A 12,891-nucleotide genomic window follows, 5' to 3' on the forward strand; every position below is an offset into this window, starting at 1 on the left:
TCAGTAATCACGCCATGGCCTCGCTCTCCCGCAGCCCTAGTCTTGTCCTGTGCGCGACTGTAGAACGCAAAAGCCGAATCCCGGACATTTTGTGCGATCTCAAAAACCCGGGCAGACTCACAGAGACTAACGTTAGTAGCTTAGCTTTGTTGTTTACAACTGCTCTCTAACCGGTAGGCGTGGCTTGGGAGTGGCCTCGTAGAGCAGCGAAGCAAGTGCATTCTGGGAGTTGTTGTCTTTCATCCACATGAGCCAAAAATACATTTTCTGGCTTTTCTCAGTCTAGAAGGCTCCAAATTCAAAAATAATTTCACATTTCTACTACATAAATGACCCAATTTAAATACACATTCATCTTTCCAGAGGTGAAGTATCCCTTTAACTTGTATTTCTCTTTTTTTGCCTTAGATCTGATGCAGCTGAAAGAAGAGAGTGAAGAACTGAATGAAATGGAAGAAAAAGATCAGTATGAGAAATATTGTGATTTCATAAATGGAGAAAAATCTTTAACACTAGAAGTGCCAGAATTCCATAACTACTAGAACTGCCGCAAGCGGTCATTTTGACCGCTATATTCCAAACTCTATATCTTTAATGATAAATACCCAATTGAGAGATTAATGCATTTATTGTATTAATATGTCTTTAAAAAACAAAACAACACCAAACTGTACATTTAAACAAGTTTAATTATACATTTATAAATAAATAATATCCGTAGATGTCCTGAACAAAATGACGGAGTAGCCCATATTTGTTTACACAGTTCGATCGCGTCGCGCCCGCCGACACACACACACACACACACACACACACACACACACACACACACACACACCAACCATATTCCAGTATTGCAATCTTGACATTGCAGCCTGTTCATTATAGCCACAATAAAATATAATAATAAAATAGTCAACCTAACATATAAAAATGCCACTGCTCTGCTTGTAGCCTAGTAGGCTAGCCTACAATTCGTACCATTTTGCGCATGTGAAGAGGATGATTTTTTCCGTCGATATTGGAACGTGAGTGAAGTACAAAGCCTATAATAAAGAAATAGTTTACCATCCAAATACATCGCAAATGTTGAAACATTTTGATTCTAATTTTGAGCCTAACACCGCTTACTTTCACTTTCGCTTATAACGCATTTCATTTTGGCTTGTTTATAGTTATTTTTTCATTCTTGTTCTGTTCTGAATATCATTACATTTAAATGATTTGTTGTTGAATATGTTTAGTGTATTTTTAACCACATTTTATTGTTGTGTATTGGTATAGCCTATAATAATACCGCGAAATTCCGTGCGGTCAATATGACCGTCTATGGCCGAAATAGGTAAATATGTTCATTTGTTTTTTTGCCTTATGTGTAATTTATATGAAAAACATTTTAAATGAAAATACAGACACTTTTAGGAAAAGTCAGGTACCAGCAGGATTGTATTTATTTTTTCAACAAAGTTATTGCAGATATAAAATTCAAAACGGTCAAAATGACCGCCATGGCCGTTCTAGTGTTAAGTTGCACACAGATCGAAAAGGCTTCCTCACTAAAAAGAGGTCAAAAGACAGGAGCTAAAAGTAATTTCAAATGCCCTCAGTGTGGAAAGAGTTTTAGTAAACATGGATATATTAAAGTCCACATGAGAATTCACACTGGAGAGAAGCCTTACAAGTGCAAATGGTGTGGAAAAGGTTTCACTGAAAACAAAAACCTTAAAGTCCACACGAGAATTCACACTACAGAGAGTCATTACAAGTGCAAACAGTGTGGAAAAAGTTTCACTAAAAAAGGAACCCTTAAACTCCACATGAAAATTCACACTGGAGAGAAGTCTTACATATGCCAACAGTGTGGAAAAAAATTCCTTCGAAAAGAAAGCCTTAAAAAGCACATGAAAATTCACACTGGAGAGAAGGCTCACACCTGCAAACTGTGTGAAAAGTGTTTTACACATAAACAAACCCTTGATTTCCACATGAAAATTCACACTGGAGAGAAGCCTTACCCCTGCAAACTGTGCAAGAACAGCTTCTCACGAAAAGATAGTCTTAAGACTCACATGAGAATTCACACTGGAGAAAAGCCGTTTGTATGTGCTCAGTGTGGAAAGAGTTTCAATCGTAAAGAAACACTTAATTCCCACATAAGAAGTCACACTGGAGAGAAGCCTTACACTTGCAAACTGTGTGGGAAGAGCTTCTCACAACAAGGAAACCTAAGGACCCACATGAGACGTCGTCACACAAGAGGCCAAATCTGATCGTCCACCTTATTGAATACTTGTTTTATTTGCATTCTTATATTCTTTATACTTTGACTTTAGGCTTTTTATTTTCTTTCTCTTTTCTATAGTCAAGTATTAAACAATTTCAATTGTATGGCGACGTCACTCCATTCTTGAATATTGACACCTCAAAATCAAAATATTAGTTTTACTATGAAATGCCAAAATATGAATGAAAGGTTGCACATAAAAGCACATAAACTAAAGATAAATTATATAATGCATTGCAATGTTTATCATTTCATTTAGTGAGTGATTGCACAGGTAAGCATATTGTCATGATCCCGGTATTCTCTCCTGTCTCTGTCTCCCCCTTGTGGCTTTTTGTTTCCTTGATTTATTCATCATCACTCTGACACACCCACTGCATCTGACGACAAGAGACGGACCCCGAGCCCAGTATTGATTCGCTACTGCTGTATGCTGAGTATCTTTGCGGGAACCTATCCTCAGTTTGATTATAAATTTCAAGAGACTTTTTCTGTTCTTCTGATTATCTGCAACAAGAGACATTCTGTTTGTCAGCTCAACGCAGCTTGCATTATTTTCATTAAAGAACTGTTTATCCTGCATTGCACTTGGGTCCTAATTCCAGAACGTGTTATGTGACACATATGTTGTCAATCTGAACTTGATCATGACTACTGTTGGGGCTCATCTTTTAGAAGCTGGTTTCAGTGCCAAAGTTGCTCATCCCTGATTTACACAATGCAGATTGCAGCTTAAAAAAGGGCCACCATCTCCCCAAACACAAAGTTTAGTTTTTTGTGTTTGTGTTGTTGATGACACATTTGACCATGGTGGGACAGGGGTTGTAAACAGCAGAATGTTTATTGCAGTGGTTCCCAATCCTGGTCCTGGGGACCCACAGCTCTGCACAGTTTGTATGTCTCCCTCATTTAACACACCTGATTCAGATCATCATCTCGTTAGGAAAGAGCTCTATGAACTGAAATGGGTGTGTCAGATAAAGGAGACATATAAAATGTGCAGAGCTGTGGGTCCCCAGGACCAGGATTGGGAACCACTGGTTTATTATGAACTGCACAGTGTTTATATAATCCACACTCAAGAGCAGGGTTCACCAATCTCGGTCCTGGAGGGCCGCTGTCCTGCAGAGTTTAGCTCCAACCCCAATTAAACACACCTGAACCAGCTAATCAAGGTCTCATTAGGCATACTAGAAACTTTCAAACAGGTGTGTTGGAGCTGGTTGGAGCTAAACTCTGCAGGACAGCGGCCCTCCAGGACCGAGATTGGTGAACCCTGCTCAAGAGTGTTAAAAAGTAACATTGAGCAGTGTTGAAGTTAATGAGATAATTAAGCGATAATTGACCATTAGTGAAGACACTTGCTGTAAACAAACAGAATCACTAAAAGAAGGGGAACTTTGCTTTTTTATTTATTTATTTAATTTGAGACTGGTGTGTTTTATTAGGGTTGGAACTAAAGTCTGCTGGATACTGGCCATTCAAAACTGGAAATGAAGAGCCATGACTTACTGTATCAGATTATCCAAAAGACTTGAAAGGGTACTTGATCAGTGATCAAATAAAGTGCTTAACTTCAGAAAAATAAAATAAAGGGAGTTTAAAATTTCCCCTTTTCTGTTTCACATCTTGACTCAACAGTCTCAACCAATTTGATCCATTCACTGTTCTGGATGAGAGCCAAGTGCTTCTATAACAAGTTTTTAATATTTTTTTGTGAATATATATATTTAAAAATCAAAGTAACTCCCACTCATTCTGAAAGACTGTTGTTTAACTGTCATACCCACTTGCCATATCTCTGCCATTTTATGATTGTTACATACTTGCGTCTCATGAAATAAATGTCTTGTTTTGAGTCCTCTAACATCCTCCTGTCTGAGTCTCTAACAATTGTAGTCACACGTTTATTTCAATAAAAACTGTTGCAGTCACAGCTGTGTCTATTTGTGTGTGAGAGTGAGCAAATTGCATTTGTGCTCTAGTGACCAGGGGCCTCATTTATAAAAGTTGCGTACGCACAAAAGAAGGCGTACTCCGCTCTCTACGCAATAATTGGTATTTATAAAAAGCAAACTTGACGGGAAAATGTGCGGTCTTTCACGCACACTCTGACCCAGGCGTACGCACAAAAACGGGTGAAATGAGAAATGGCGACACCGTCGGCAGTTGGAAGAAACACGTGAAAGTGTGTGAAACTGTAGACGGTTGTGTAAAATAAACGGCAACACTGCCTTTCATAAATAACATGAAGACTTCACAAAGCAAGTCTTACAATTAACAGCCTACACGAACACCCGTTTGATCGATCTGCAGTGTAAAACAAACAAAATCAAATGAAGATTAGAACAGAAATGCAAATTAACACATATTTGCTAAAAGAAAAGTGAAATATGTTCTGCAATAATATTGGCATGTTATGCAATTCATCCTCATAACACATCTGTAGCTTGTCAGATGCAATCAAATGGATGGTAATAAAATGCCATGATGCCATCACAATGCGTAATGACGTGAGTGAAGTTACGTTTCTTGGTTTTCCTCTGTGTTTGCCATGATTTCGCAATCGATGAATATTAACTTGTGGGCGTTTCACGGACTATTTATGGGCAACTATGGGCGTGACATGAAGCCGCAAAAGCTGCGCTACATTTAGAATTGATTGTGATTTATTAAGGGAAAACTGCGTAGGATGTGCGTGCGCACGGTTTTATAAATCCGAATATTTCTGTGCGTACGCACGTCCTATGTTTCATCCGTACGCCACTTATGACGCAAATCATACGCAAAGTTTTATAAATGAGGCCCCAGGCCTTAGTTTTTGTGCAGAAATTTTCTGATTTTCAGATACTTGAAAAAAGTGTGACAAAATTTACTGAGCATTGATGAATCGATTGAACATTGATTTTATTTGTGGAAAACTGCAGAGCTTTCTGTGGAGTTAAGAATTTGTAAATTGTGTCTGTTCCTTCATTAAATTTGAATCACTCTACATTGGCAGCAACTCAAATGACTCTTGACATCTGAGACTTGAGTTGCTATTTGAGATATGTGAAATTGTTGATTTTTAATTAGACTGAACTAGATTAATAATTATTTTGTATTGAATTACATTTATAATTCTACTGATTCTTTGAAGATCATATTTTTTCAGGCATTTAAGTCTAATGAACTTTATATGCCTATATTTTAATATTAGAAACACACCGACTCTTATATGCACTTCAGTGTTGACACTTATAAAAAAAAAAAAAAAAAACACCTTTTAATATTGGGATATAAATGCTTTGTGCACCCAAGTCTCGGTCTCATTGTCTTTTGTTAGTAGTTTTTATTTTCTCCATCACATTATGGACAACAATCATTTAAATAGGTATTTCACCAATTATTGACCATAGGACTTTTTAGGACTACCTTTAGGACTTTTATTTTAGTTTGTTGATATGACGTCATAAGACTGCGCCGCTCTCCAGCCTCTGTTGTGATTCGGCTGAAAGGTTTGTAATTTTAAACGTTTTAAAGTATTTAAATCAATGCAAGCCTTCCAGGCAATTTTACAGTTTTTGCAAACGATGTAAAAATTATTAAATATTATTGAAAGTAACATCTGAGTGATTTATCTACATTAATGCTCATCCACACACCAGTAACAGAAAAGGTGCGTCTCATTTCGCTCCCTATATCGTAAGTAAGTTTATTGTAAAACCGATTTCGGTCACTGGCGAGTGCAGATGGAGAAATGGAGCTTTTGAAACCTCGAGTCAATCGAATCAAATGTTTAGCGAAATGATTCAGTGATTCGAATCGTCGCACGCTGATCAAAACAGTGTTGATGCAAGGAGAACATAAATGACAACTTTAACAAACCAATTTGTATGAATGTCTCTAGAATCTTCAAGTCAGTAAATACCACGTGTAAATCCTAAATGCCTTAATAATAAGAGTTTGTTTAGTGTGTGTTCTTGTATTAACTTCATTTTTTATTGTTTGTCTAATCAGGTGATTTAAGTCCATTAACTCTCACTCTGACTGACTCTCTTAACACTGAACTACTGAACTAGAGCTGACTGAGACGCACCCAGAGATTTAGTTTGGATTTATTTTTCCTTTCTGTTAATTATTCTCATCTTATTGTCCAAACACAGAAAAACTGAGACACTATTGTAAATAGTGACACACTATTATAAAGATGGCGTTTATTAAAGAGGAGAGTGAAGACATAACGATTGAAGAAATGAAACAAGAAGATACTGAGGAACAAACAGGTTGGTTTCATTCTCAAAGCTTAGGCTAACTCAGTCATTTGCACATCCTTTTTTGATTAAAATGTCCAGCTCTACAGAAATGAATTATATTTTTGAAGAATGTCATATTAGTGTGTAACATTAAATCCAATGGCCCCTATCATACACCTAGCGTAATGTGGCACCAGATGCGACGCAAGTGTTTTTTGCTAGTTTCAGCCCTACACAGTTAGGACTTTCACATCCCGTGAAATGTTGTTTAAATAGCAAATGCATTTGCGCCCATCTGTTCGCCCATTGGTTGCTGGTCTGAAAACGAGGTGTGTTCAGGTGCGATGTTGGCGCGTTGCTATATTCTGAGGCAACTGAAATAGACTGAGCCATTGACCAACTGAAACCTGGCCTAAAGTCAATGACGCAGTATTTTTTTATTACCGTTTGTGTTTAAAGATTGCGTTAATATGTTCCTATAGGCGGATGCACAACGCACGTACACTCATCTTATTACAAACACAGGGACGTGCAGCAGCATACAAACATTCCAAATGTTAAAAATAAAAGTATTACAATGTAAAAGATTATTATTGTGTACATAAATATATGGTGGAATCTGGCTTTTCCCGTAGGTGGTCTGCTTGCGCGCTTTAACCTTGCGTACGAGCAGATCCGTTTCCTTGCTAGAGAAGCGTTCAGTCTTTACGCTTGTAAATTCAGCCATGTAAATAGCGAATCCGCCATGGCACGAGCGCAAGTGGCTTTTAAAGGGAATGGGAAATATGACTCTGATTAGTTCATTGCACATTACTCCCAAAACACACCCATTACTCATTAAGAGAATAGGGACAACTCTTTTAGACCATGCACGCCGTTAAACTAGTAAAAGTGAATTTGGACATGCCCTAAGTGCACTTGCGCCGTTCACTTTAGACCATGCGCTTAGATCGTTAAAATGGGCCCAATATCTACTTCTGAACTGAAACAAGGAAAATCATTTATTTCTATCACTAAATTATGCAACATTAGCAAAGCATGTTGCAGTAATAACAGTAACTAAAATCCAGAGGGTCAAAACATTTTACACATTACCATAATAAATATATTAACATACCTGAACATAATAGCAGTAAATATTCGATGACTCAAGCCAATTTTTCTTCTCATCTCAAAAGTGCTCGCTGTTTCAAACTAGTGTCTTATCAAAACGTGTCCTCTTAAAATTCAGAGGGCCAAAAAATGCTTAATTTACAATCAGCAAATAAGTTGTATCAAAAACACTAGCCTGTTTGGTGAGCAAATATAACAGCTAGTTATTTTATAACAAACTAACAATAGATGTCTTAAAACTGTTTAAGTATTTGTTAGTTACACAAACAATTAAAATCAAAGACACAGATTGAGCACTAAAGAAAACATCTGTTGTGACTTTCATATCTTCTATCACTGTCACAGCTGGCTCAACAATGTGATATTAAAGGAGACATATCATGCTTTTAAATTGTTCCTTTTTACATATAAATCATACATTTGTGGTCTATATAAAGCGGAACTGCAAAGCTTGGGTCTGAATTCCTCATTATTATAGCTCCACGGGCCCCTTTTTTACCCCTTTTCTGAGGTGCTTCTGAGATCAACTTGTTTTGGTGCGGTCTCTTTAAATACAATTGAGACACTTCATACCCCGCCCCCTCTCCAGGTTGCAGAGGTTCAACTCCACCCCGTTCGGCCATTTTTGTAGTCTGATAGCAGAGATACGATTATCTAGCGGGCACAGAAACTTTTCACACGTTATTAACAAAATGTCAACAACGGAAGACTTGTCCAGCCAGCCTTAGATGTTCGAGCCAGAGTTGGAGCCGGAGCGAAATGAAAATGAAGACGACGAACCTGCAGAACAACGTCTTCATATGGATGTATCGCAATGGTGTGTTACTGTATTTATACATGAAACTTTGGTCTTCCGACCTTTTACCACCGTGTCGATTTATTCTGATTAATATGTGCGAGGGAGAGAGAGCAAGACAGCGTCTAGTTTGGAGACGGTGATGTCTTGTTTACACTTTCGCCGGGCTCCGAGAGAGAGTGCGAGCGCGCGCGAGACCGGGTCTCTCTCTCTCTCTGCTCGTTCTTTCAGTTAAACATGCGCACTGTCACAAGCGCGGCAGTTCATCTACATTAGACGGTGTAATGAAGCGTGTGGGTTACTACATCCAACAACCGAACATTTTAACTTACCCTCTCGTAACTTCTGCATCCTTTAGCTTGGACTACAACATTTCAGCGAGAAATAATAATGGCGGTTCGCTCGAAGTGTTGGGCCGGAAGTCAATGTCCTTATTTGGCAGTTCCGCTGCAAATACTGTGACGTGATAGTTCACAAAACGTCATAGATAACAGAAAAATCGGAACAGGTTGAAAAATATGACCAAAACAGAATATAAAGATATCAACGAAGCACCTGAAGAGAATAATTTCATCTTTTCTGTACTTCTAAACACTCCAAATATACAACAAAATGCATTTAAGGGCTAAAAAAGTGCATTTAGCATGATATGTCCCCTTTAAGGGGAGACGACACAGATGAATAAGCTCAAAAGAAAGAATTTATTAGATACATTAACAAAATAACAATCAAACCGTCAGTCATCAGTAATATCAGTCAGTATGAAATGCCAGTGAATGGATGTGTAACTATTAGGGCTGTAGTCAACCAAAGAAATGCTTAGTCGACCAAAGTCCTGTCCTGCGCAACAATTAGTCGACTAAAAAAAAAAAAAAAAAAGACACAATGTTTTGCATTTTGATTGAACATTTATTAAACTATTGTCAGAGCATTTATAAAACAACAACGAAAAAACTTTTTTTTTTTTTCTTTTTTTTTATTGACACCTGGGATCCCCCGCGAAACGGTTCTCATTCGCGCTTGAATAAGGCCGGCGACACACTGGCTGCTGGCGTGAGAGTCTCAGCTGCTGTGGCGTGTCTGTTTTTATTTCGGCTCCCATGTTAACAGGTTGGAGTTTGCACACTGCCTGCGCGAGACACGCGTCTCAGGCGCGGCTCGAGCCACGCGGAAAATGCGTGCATGCTAGAAATAGAACCGACGCCTGAGTGTTCCAGCAACTGGAGTGTTCTCTGGCTAGAGTGCAGAACAGCGGAGTTTGTATGGACCGAAGTGCATGTCTGAGCTTGTATTGCTGCTGTTGCTTTGACATTGTGGAAAATAGAATAATAGAAACAAAATGTATTAGACTTTTTACCTGTTATTATAAATCTAAATTAATCTCGTTTTTAATTTAGGCTAACTTAATTTCGTTTTTCTTTATTTAAAGGGGTGATGAACTGAGAAATCAAAATTTCCTTGACCTTTTGACATATAAGAGATCATCATACTATAATAATATCCTGTAAGTTTCAGAACTGAAAACTACCTTGTTAGTCCAATAAAAGCTTTTATAGACATCAGGCTCAGCAAACGACTCGTTTTTCAAAGTGGGGAACTATGACGTCAAAGAGGATAAAACACCGCCTCCACAAAAGAAGATCAACTCCTACTTCAACACGGCCTGTTTAGCCCCGCCCACCGATTCGCCCAAACATGCTAAATAACATAGGACGACATGATATTGCTAAACCGGATCGAGCTACTTCCAAGCAATAAACATGCTGTTTACTAAATATTGTGCAGTGCCTGTTTGTGGAAGAAGACAGTCTGCATAAGCTTCCTTCGGATTCCAGCATGGTTAAACTTTATTAAATCAGTCAATCACAATTTCCCGACACGGATCTGCCAGCAACATGTAAGTAACCATGTGTATTCTAATGCCTGATCTGCGATCAGTGATTTCTGATGTGTAATTATTCAAGTTCAGATATCTTTCTCTTAAAATCGTTCAATACTGTTTATGCATCAGTGACTAAACGATCAACTTCACATAATTTCTCGTAGTATTATGAAAATAATCTTTTTTAAACTGTTATTAAATTATATACAGAAAGCGATCAAAGAACAATCCCTTTCCAATCGCCCAAGCTGTCAATCAAACAGCACAGCGCGAGCCGCGAGAGCTTATCTGGACACTTACCAAACTCGTGATGAAATAATGACACTGTTACACTACACAACGAAGCTCTTACTGTGTATTCACATCGTGTTTGCTTTGTGATTTGGAGTAAGCATTTGTGAGAGTGCAAAAATTGCGTTGCAATGATAAGATCTTTATTCACGCGATCAACAGACTGTCTGTCATCTGCTCAGTCAGTGCTCATGCTGCAACCTTTCATGTGATCATGGAATAGATTTAAATATAATGCTTTAAACGATACTGTTCACGATTTGTTAATCTCGATAGCTGTAATAGTAAAAACGTAGTAAAAGTTATCGAGAGAGTTCATGTAATACTAGCTATTTCATATGCAAGCATGTCAGCCAATCACAGCAGTGGGCGTTTGCACTGCAGTCTCACAGCAGACACGCCCCTTCAAACAGAGCGTTCAAATCTGAGGCTGAAATCAGGCTTGGAAAAATGGCTTTTATTTATAAATTATGACAATTTTTGATGTAAAAATCATACTAACATTATAAGGGCACCCCAGGCAACATTATAAAATAATAAAACAATCCAGTTCATGACCCCTTTAAATTTCGTTTTTTCTGTATTTAAATTTAGTTTTTTCTGTATTTAAATTTAGTTTTTTCTGTATTTAAATTTCGTTTTTTCTTTATTTAAATTTCGTTTTTTGCTTTATTTAAATTTCGTTTTTCTTTATTTAAATCTACCCTTTACTGTGTCAATAATTTGTTAGTCAGAAAAATATTAGACTACCTTAAAAGTATTGCTTAAGTTAAAAGACTGTGTGCGTTTTATCTCACTAGTGCAGTGTCCGTTCTCGGAGAATATAAGCCCTGCTCGCGTGAGGTAGTTTACTATTAATTCTGAACGTGTCGCGTCTCGCGTGTCTGTCTATATTGCACCAAATGCGACACTGCACTCCCTTGTGAAGTCAATTGGATGAAAGGTTCTCGAAATAATCAAAATGCAAAGGGACAGACAGACACATAGAGATTACTACCTATATTCCTTACTGAGCGCGAAGCAGCAGTGCAGCCTACGAGTGTTCTACGTGGTGTGCTAAACTGTGGCGCTGTTACAAAATAGCCTAAATTAAAGCATTTAAAGTTGGGGATAAAACATAGGCTAATTATATTTAGAATACAGTAATATATAACTGCTTATAAAGGAATAAATATCAAGGAGTAAATCAATGAAAATTTCTTTATTGGTGAAAAAAATAAAATAAAATATGCAACTGGTCGACCAATGAGAATGTCAGTCGACCAAGACGGCATCGACCGATTAGTCGACTAAACGACTAAAGTTGACAGCCCTAGTAACTATAGAATGTTGTCAGGACAAGTGCATGGTAGTGAAACAAAAGTAACATTCTCAAAACTGATGCGCCGAAACTGCTCAAGCAAGCAACAACTTAGCAGCGTCCCGACTAGCCACACTGCGTTGCTTAAAGGAGACATATCATGCTTTTAAATCGTTCCTTTTTACATATAAATCATACATTTGTGGTCTATATAAAGCGGAACTGCAATGCTTGGGTCTGAATTCCTCATTATTATAGCTCCACAGGCCCCTTTTCTACCCCTTTTCTGATGTGCGTCTGTGAGCAACTCGTTTTGGTGCCGGTCTCTTTAAATGCAAATGAGACACTTCACACTCCAGGTTGCAGAGGTGACACTCGGTTCAACTCCACCCCGTTCGGCCATTTTTGTAGTTTGATAGCAGAGATACGATTTTCCTGCATTGAACTTGTTTTAGCGCCCGCCAAAGTGATTTTTTTTGTCCCGCCAAAGTCTTATTTGATCGGTGAGTAATGTAGATGAACTGCCGCGCTTGTGACAGGGCGCATGTTTAACTGAAAGAACGAGCAGAGCGCGCACGCGCTCTCTCTCTCTCTCTTCGGAGCCAGGCGAAAGTGTAAACAAGAGGCGCTGTCTTGCTCTCTCTCCCTCGCACATATTAATCAAAATAAATCGACACGGTGGTAAAAGGTCGGAAGACCAAACTTTCATGTGGAGCATTCAGAGATATTTTTTTCCTGAATTACCGTGTGAATTGTGCTAAATAAGTTGCCTTATCAATTCTGAAAAGCGTTCTGGGCATTAAGCTGACATAAAACAACACTTTAATAAAACGAAAAAACTATCCAATGATGAAATGTTTTCTGTGTTGACACAAATCTTGGATGTCCAAAAGTTTCTGTGCCGCTAGATAAACCCTGTTGTTGCTTAAGTAACATTAATTATCCTTGAAGTGCTTTGCGTTCGCGCACACAAAAATGACTTTATGGGTA

The 12,891-nt window shown here is 38.1% G+C and overlaps 1 protein-coding gene across 2 annotated transcripts in view; it reads left to right on the forward strand.

Moving 5' to 3' along the window:
- Positions 1-12,891, forward strand: part of LOC307157466 (uncharacterized protein) — a 47,172-nt gene that overhangs the window by 23,255 nt on the left and 11,026 nt on the right. The window contains exons 1-2 of one of the 2 annotated variants that reach the window (XM_079869379.1): positions 5,717-5,781; positions 6,430-6,549. The exons of the other annotated variant lie outside the window; for it this stretch is intronic. Of the exons in view, the coding sequence (XP_079725505.1) occupies positions 6,474-6,549 (76 nt within the window). The 5' untranslated portion in view covers positions 5,717-5,781; positions 6,430-6,473. Of the gene's footprint in view, positions 1-5,716; positions 5,782-6,429; positions 6,550-12,891 lie in introns of those variants that run through there. 2 annotated transcript variants of the gene reach the window in all.

The sequence above is a fragment of the Squalius cephalus genome (genome assembly GCF_949319135.1).
Source record: "Squalius cephalus genome assembly, chromosome: 4".
NCBI lineage: Eukaryota > Metazoa > Chordata > Actinopteri > Cypriniformes > Leuciscidae > Squalius > Squalius cephalus.